The sequence below is a fragment of the Porites lutea genome, chromosome 7 (genome assembly GCF_958299795.1).
Source record: "Porites lutea chromosome 7, jaPorLute2.1, whole genome shotgun sequence".
In the NCBI taxonomy this organism is placed as follows: Eukaryota; Metazoa; Cnidaria; class Anthozoa; order Scleractinia; family Poritidae; genus Porites; species Porites lutea.
This window is the reverse complement of record NC_133207.1, coordinates 32,517,105-32,525,548: the sequence shown is the minus strand read 5'-3', so window position 1 is coordinate 32,525,548 and position 8,444 is coordinate 32,517,105. Positions and strand designations below refer to the sequence as shown.

Here is an 8,444-nt window from a genome sequence, read left to right as displayed (position 1 = left end):
ACCTAACTGGCCAGTAGCGTGAGAAAAAAAGCTGGCATTTTGGGACGCCACAGGGTGCAAAGAAAGTCAGTTTTGCAGCCTGCCTTTCGGGCAAGCTGTAGCTAGCATGTACTAGCCCACAAGTCATTTCAACTAGCCCCAAAACCCTTTTTGATTAGCAGGATTGATTTACAATCCATCTGTACTTTAAATTTCCCCAAAAAGCAGCACCTGCCCGTCGGAAAAGTTAAGAACAAAAATCAATAGCCCGAAAGCAAAATCCACTAACCCCGGGCTATCAGACACAACTTTCTTTGCACGCTGCACCACCACTTGTTTATTGCGAAATGACGTCTGAGAAATGATTGCAGAAATTCCATAGTGATGACGCACCACTAGCCAGATCTGGATAGTGCTTCTGACTGGTCGTGCTAAATGGGAAATTTGCCTCAATCAACCAGAAGTACTACCTAGATCTGAGTAGAGACATGTCATCAGTATGGAAATTCTGCACTCGTTTCTCAGACGTCATTTCACGGGGAAACCAGTGGTGGCGTCGTGAAATGTGGGCTGTTTTCTAGGCCAGGGGCATTTCAAGCACGGTCAAACATGAATGTATTGTGCAGGCCCCATATTAAGCAAGAAGGGGTCATGTCACTGCATGTCTGAACTCAGGGAAATAAAAACAAAAACCAGCATAGCCTGCACCACAGATGTAATCAAACCCCGGTTAGTAAGGTCTGCAAAGAAGCACCAAGACCCTTGTTCTGGGCCCTCAACGGCCCTCAACGTTTTAAATTTCCTTTCAACCTGTTTGGCAAACCAACAATGGCTTTTTCACAGGCCAAGCATGGTGCGTATTAAGGGGGGTGCACAGGCGGGGTCCCAGGACAAGGATTTCGGTGCTGTTTTGCAGACAAACTTAACCAGAGTTATTAGTTTTGTCTTTAGTGCAGGCTAAAGCCAGCATAGTGTTAGACTTGTAAACTTTAGTTTTTTTTGACCAGAAAGTGACCAAAAAATGGCTTGACTAGCTTCAAATGGGGTTTTAAAACAAAAATTTCCAGGGGTTGAATGAGTTAAGCAGACAGTGGCGAGGGTCCCATTTACACAGTTGGGTTTTTCATGCACAACTAACAGCCATGAATAAAAATTAACGGTAGTTGCTAATTTTTCTAGTTGTTCTACCTACACAAGAAAATCACTTTCTACTGCATTTACATTTGGACTTTTTGGTCATTGGTTTCAAGTTTACTTTTCCACTTGCATCACTTAGTTCAATTTTTATTGACCCAAGATTAACTGATCTTGTAAGGAGGTTAATCATGGTCTTGAACATTTTTTCAATAGTGTTCACATCCAGTGCACTTGCTTCCATGTAGCTTAGGCCATTACGTTTGGCAATTTCATGGCCTTCCTCAGAGGAAACTTCCTGTTCCTCAGCTTGATCTGTCTTGTTTCCAATTATGATGATCAAAGCATTGCTTTCTGTGCAATAAGTCTTTGCTAAGTTAAGCCATCGAGGAATGTGGTCAAATGATTCCCGATTAGTTACATCACAGACCAAGAAAATGCCATGGACACCACGGAAATACATAGCCTGCAAAGACAAGAACTGTTCTTGACCAGCAGTATCAACCACTTCCAAACGGACAAACTTAGAGCCATATTTGAAAGACTTGCGATCGATCTCTATCCCTGTAGTTGTAGTGCTCAAGAAAATATTGAAAAAAGGGTTCTTGAAACGATTGAATAAACACGATTTTCCAACTCCTGCGTCTCCAATAAAAAGCACCTTGAGCTTGTAATCGTATGATGGTTGGCGTCCAACTTTCTCAATCTGAACTTCTTCATCTGCCTCATGCAAACTTGATCGTTTCACTACCTTCCATTTGTGCCTTTCAAGATCTTCTTTAATGTCCTTGATGTCAGGTCTCAATGTACTGTCATTCTCTAAGCATCCTAACACCAGTTTTTTCAAGAAATGTTCCCCCATCTCAGTGATGTCTGTTTTACGTCGGACATGTTCACTGATCAGTTCACCATCTTAAAGGAATAAAAATTTTCATCAGATTTCTAACAACTTAAATAACAACTTAAAACAGATTTATCTATCAAAATGATAGATTACAAAAATTAAATGATTTACAGATCCATTTATCCACTTTGCCACTTAGATCTTCAGCCAAATAAATAAACAGTCCACTGTTTTACTAGAGATATGTATCTCACATTACCCTTGCAAAACTCGCTTTTTAATAGTGCCACTCAAGTTAAGCCGTGTCGGCCGGGGTTAGGAACTGGATGGGTTACCTGTCTTGAATATAACCCTGTTATGAAGGCCCCTAATTTATTTTTTCCTTACTTCTTCTTAATATATACGAGTTAAATTGAGGTGGCCATGGGGCAACATATCATTGTAGCAGGGATTTGCAGGTAACCAGGAAGGGAACTTCACAATCAGACTATTGCAAAAACGGTGCTTTGATTGGCAGTTTGTTCAGAGCAACTTACAAGTTCAAACTACAAATTATATAGCAATACTGCAAATTTATTTTGCTCAGCACTGCAACAGCTAGCAAAGGTATCTCTTACCTTTATCTTAAAGAGAAAAAAGGGTGTTAAAGAAGATTTCGTTGATCAATGATTTTTTCAGAATGAACTTCTCAAACTCATTAATAATTCATAAAGAAAACACAAAGGAAATGTGAGTGTTGAGGAAATCAGATGAAAAACTGCTCATTTTTGCATTCGACACAGTGTTTCATCACCAGATGAAACAACCTTTAAGTTTGTCAAAAATATTCCGCTGCACGTCCTATTTTCAACTCTCTTCTCAGTAAAACTGTGAAAGGTTTGAACCCAGGAGTCATTTCAAAAGTAGGTTGAGTTTGATCCTCCGGGTGAACGTAGTCCTGAATAGGACTGTTGTTGTTGACAGTGACTGACGTTTTGACAACCTGTGTGGTAGTCATCTTCAGAGTCAAAGTGAGTTGTATCACGTCAGTTGATGGTATACTCTGGTTATTCTTCTCAGTATTTCATTTGGTGACAAAACACTGTGTCTCCTGCTTAATATATTGCGTCAAATCAATAAATTTATGTAAGTTCTAAGTTAGGACTTCCCCATATCAAACTGTCTCTAATATTGGAACCAAGTTCTGTGATTAGAATAGAATTTCTAGGAAAAAAGAACACGCAGTCACCACTGCTCCTTTCCCTCCCTCTCTAGGGATCTGTACTGGGCAGATAGTACTACTTGTAGGGATACATGGATATGTACTTAACTGGATATAGATTTACGTATCATAGAAAGCCTGCAGAAAAGTACTAATTCAGTGAAAAGATCCTTTTGAAAGAAACGACTTTGTAGAGAATAATTTGCATGCATCATAGTGCATTGGTACTAATAACACTCAAATCTTTTCCCAGCTACCTGTGAGGACTAATACCGGTAAAGTTGTTCTCATTGATTCTGTGATTCTGTGGTAGCCGTGCAATCATCACTTGGGAGGCTTGCTAAGCACTCAAGAAGCTAGAGTTGTTCTAGGGTACATGTCAAGCAACTGTGTGTGCTTCTTTTGTGCTTATAGCAACCTCCTGTGTACATCAATAGGGACTTTAAGATCCAATGACGCGACAGCGACAAGAACGTCGCTTAAAAAGTGAATTTGCATTCTTTCAGTCTTTATAGCAATCATTCATACCTACTTAGGTGAACCCTCCTGAAGCTGAATTTCAAGGGACCAAATTCAAGCTCAGAAAGAGAAATAAAATTTTGTTGTTGCTTGTTTACGTCCTCTATAAAATGCAAAATTAGGCATTCTCACGTCGTAGTCATGCAGAAACAGGATTGAAATGTACAAAAAAGTGTGATGCACTTGCGAAGTTGTTGTTTTGCTAATTAAACCAATTTTTTTTTGACGTTCTCGTTGTTGTCCTCGTCGTTGGATCTTAAAGTCCCTAATAACTTGACGTGTTCACCACTCTTTAAATGAGTCAGGCAGCCTTTTTGAATGCAACCTATGGAACAAAGAATGCTCGCATCAAAACATACCTTTGGTGATTGGAGTTAATGGCCACACACTTGGTTCATGTCCAACAATCATAGCCATAACCACTGCACCAAAAGAAAATATATCAACTTTTGGACCATACCTTGCATTTCCTACCACCTCAAACTGCTTCGTGACAGGGTATGTTTCGGGAGCTGTGTATAGCGGTGTTCCTGGAACATGGGTGGCATGCATTTCACAGCCTGCTTCAAATATTTTGGCCACCCCCAAATCTGCAACCTTGGCATTACCATGCTCTGTTAGCAATATATTTTTTGTTGCTAAGTCACGATGCACAACAGGATGCTTCAAGCCATGCATGTAATTAAGACCTTTGATTACATCTAAAGCGATGCAAATCAGTTTCATTTCAGGGATTTTTGGTGTGGTTGTGGACTCTCTAATGTACTTTTTCAGGTCACAGTGAAGTAATTCAGTGATTATTATGGGTGAGTGTCCTTTAGGAAATAAAACAGTGTGTAGTTTTACTACATTAGGGTGATCAAGAAGCTGTAGAACATTCCATTCTCGCTGAAATTCCTCCATATAGTGTTCTTGCTGGTAGGAGCCATTTTGAAAGAATACAGAGTGAAACCTTTTCGCTGCAACGTCGCGTCCCTTCCACACAGCTTTATAGACTTTGCCATAAGACCCTTTGCCTATCTCCTTTTTCAACACCAATTCTTTGACATGAGATTCCAGAGATTCTTCCTGTGCTCCTGCACGACTCATTTCGAAGATTTAAAGCTTTCCTCTCCAGCTACAATTCCTAATAAGCCTTCTCGATTGGACAGCATTGTACACGTGCATAATTTTACATTGTAGCTTATCATGCCAGACTACGAGGCTGAAGACTTCTTCCGGGAAATCTCGTTTCAAATCAAGTCTCCAAAGCAGTCCAAAGTAACATCCTGGATTTTTTCTTACAAGGAAGAATTAATACAAAACAAAGATAGCTAAATGTGATTAGAAGATGGTTTGATTCTTTTTTCTCAGCCCCGTTTTCTCATGTTTTGCTCCTCGCTTTAACTTGCCGTTGATCATCAGCTACAACCAAAACTCCATTTGCATCATGGGTACCTTACGTGACGAAATATGTGGTTTCCGGTCAATGTTCACAGGACCGATCGTTTATTACGTCCCAGGGGAGGGGTACAATTGTTTTGAAAATGTACAAGGTGAGATGGGGGTCGTAATTTTAAGACACAGGATTGACATTATATGTTGTAGTTGTTAAAACATATCATAATTGAAACAAACCAAAAAAAACCACTTTTCCTCCATTACTAAACCAAAAAGTCGCCCTGACGACTCTTTGTAGGCATGCAAACCGTGATGAGGATCAAGCAATTTATCTCTGAAGGCTTGTTTATTTGGACAGGAAAATTCACTGAATGAAGAATATAGATTGTAGGCTTCTTCCGAATGTTAGCCTGTTCCAGGCGTTCAGATAGTGGGGAACAGGCTATCCGAATGTAAGTATCCATATCCATGCATCAGATGTTCTTGTGTTCTTACACTGCTCTCAGACCTCGAACTGTACAATTCGTCTGCGTCCCTTGCTTTGACCTCTGCGGAATAGACTCCAGCAATAACAAAATTTCTTTATTATCAAGACACTGGAGTGAAGATCTAAAATACTTTCCCTTCGTTGACTCTTCTCGGACTCCACACCGTTTCTCATGCCAGCTGAGCCCCACCTGACGTGCATCTTTAATTGATTTGGTAGCCGCCATTTTGAATGCTATGTAACCAAGCTTGTCCCAGGACCCTATCAACTATTTTTACCTAACCAGACTACCAGAACCCTTTCTAGCTTTAATATGAAGTCAATGTCCAAAGAAGGAGAGAAAATCGAGTCATCTTAAAACTTGGGGTGCTTACCATTTGACAGAAAAATCCGTTCGGGGAGTCGAAAGCATAATGGTAAGCGATATACCAGTTTACCGCAGAATTGCTACATCCGTTACGGTTTTGAATCCAAAGAAAGGGCGAATTTGTGTAGCGTGAGTCTGGAACCGAGAAGGAACCGAGAAATTGGTTAATAGTAAGCAACATTCCGTTTGGTTTGTACGAACCGGAATGAACGGACTACCTCAAAACGTACTCCTCAATTTTCGGTTGGAATTTCCGAAAAGTGACCTTACCATTTACCTTCCATCCGGAATTTCCGAAATTTTCTGTCAAATGGTAAGCACCCTTGGTCTAGGAAAGGTGGGGGTGGGGGGGGGGGGGGGGTACAATTTTCATATGAAATCATTTTAGGGGGGTACAGTTTTCATACACCACACTTTTCTGAAAACCCCCGCCCCCCCACCCCCCTCCCCGGGAAGTAATAAACGATCGGTCCCTTACTGGTAAACCGACGGCACAGTAAGAAAAATTGTCTTGCACGGTGTAACTGAACAGGTTGACAGTCAGGCTATTGAACATTTTCAGTGTTGTCATCTGCATCGTCAGCTTTCATCTTCTTTGGTGAAATTTCGAATGATTATTCCCGCCCAGGAAAAAAATTCGTTGGTCCGTTTAATCAGTTCCAGATAAAAAATTCATTATTATTTCGTTCGGAAAATCCACCTTCTGGACAATGAGGAAATACTTATTCCATCATTTCCAGGAAAAAGGATAAAAAAGGGCACATCATTGCGTCATTCCGCTGAAAAGTTACGAGTACGTTATTCTAGCTTATTCCATAATATTTATTCCTCTTTAGCTGCCGGTTGTAAACACAGAACTGAAAAAAACGTATGTTTCCAGTCAACTTTCTCTAAGTCTAAGAGGGACACTCTTGACACTACACGTCCGTCTAGTTAGGAGCATCCTCGGAGACCCAGGGGCAGCTAGTTGGGACGATAGAATGTTTGTGGTGAAAGTTTTCTGTAAGATCGATCTTACAGTAAACTTTCACCACAAACATTCTATCGTCCCGACTAACTGCCCCTGGGTCTCCGAGGATGGTCTAGGAGTAGTCTGTGTGAAAGGCTTTCAAACGGGAAAAAGGAGGAGGGGGGGGGGGGGGTGTAAAAAGGCGGAAGAGGATACGGTGAAGGTGCCCTTCACGTGTCGCGTGCCCAATTTCCCTTCTGAAAATGTAACATTTTTCGACCACTCCCATTTCCACCTCCGAATTATGAAGCCGTCTGGTCTTCCCTGAGCATCAGCTGGTGGAACCTCGATTTAACGAACCTTTATATAACGAAGTCTGCGGTATAAAGAACAATTTTCTTTACCCCGGCAGTGATAATAAAATGTATGAAAAAGAACCTCGATATAACAAAACCTCGTTATAGCGAACAAATTTTGCCAGTCACAGTCTCTTGGCCCTTCGTTATATCGAGCTTCCACTGTAATTGTTTCTGCTGAATTTTTAATTCTATCAAGAGAGGATTTGTGGTAGGAACGAGCTGGAACGCGTGACGAACCCCTAAGAACGTCTGCTTGAGAGGCTAGATTTGTGGGAGCCCGAGCCTCGTTAATTACGCTTCTTTGATCAGGCACCGCCTATGGAAAGGACCACAAGGACACACTCCCCCAAACACGCACACATCATGTAACACACTTTTCGGTGCGAGAGAAGTACGTTCTTTTATTAGACAAGTTTTCTGATACTATGAGATGGTAATCCTAGTATGAGAGTTGCCAGATCCTCAGAAACTAATGATAAATCAAATTGTCACCAGCTACTGCTGGTCAAAATTTTGCATAAGTAAAGTAACAGAAACCACCTCGTTCCTTGAAGGCTATGGCTTGGGTACAACAACAAACAACAACAACTTTTATTTTTAACACAGTTATAGGGATGTCATTAGTAGTCGGTAGCCGGCTTTTTTAGCAAACTACTGTAGTAAAATCAACCGACTACACAAAGTTTCTAAATATGTCAGGCATTACGAACTTAGAAGAATTTAAGGGATAAATGACCTGTTACTTTTCGCAAGAGGCCGGCTGCTTAAAACCTTAATGACAGCCCTGGGTTAAAATACAATACAAGCTAATACAGCTTATGGGGCCGTGTACATATTAATTAAAAACATGCGGTACATAGTTGTAATTAAGAATCTATAACTAAAAAGAAAACTTCACTAAACTACTTGTACTATCCATCAAGAAAAAATACAAATATATCACTGATGTGCTAATAAACGGCTGTGAATCATGGATCATGTAGTATTAAATTGAATATTAGTCAATAAATGATGAAATCACTCCAGCAAATGTAATGACTGTGGCTGACGAAGAGGGAACAGACAGACAGACAAACTTTGCCTTGCAGACGTGGCAAACGAATTTAAAAAGAAACTTTGGCAACCTCACAGTGTCCAGTCTGGTCAGCAATTAAGCCTGGTTTTCACTAGTCCGTAAGTATATGAGTCTTGTGCAAACGGCACAAAAAATTGATCACTAATTGGC

The 8,444-nt window shown here is 40.6% G+C and overlaps 1 protein-coding gene across 1 annotated transcript; it reads right to left on the bottom strand.

Annotated features, from left to right (window-relative positions):
• Positions 1-1,180: 1,180 nt before the first annotated feature.
• LOC140944169 (uncharacterized) lies at positions 1,181-4,776 on the bottom strand. The gene is made up of 2 exons (XM_073393298.1): positions 4,037-4,776; positions 1,181-2,025 (listed from the first exon to the last, which is right to left on the bottom strand). Exons 1-2 carry the CDS (start codon positions 4,764-4,766, stop codon positions 1,181-1,183), a joined length of 1,575 nt encoding a protein of 524 aa, XP_073249399.1. The 5' UTR covers positions 4,767-4,776.
• Between the last annotated feature and the right edge of the window lie 3,668 nt (positions 4,777-8,444).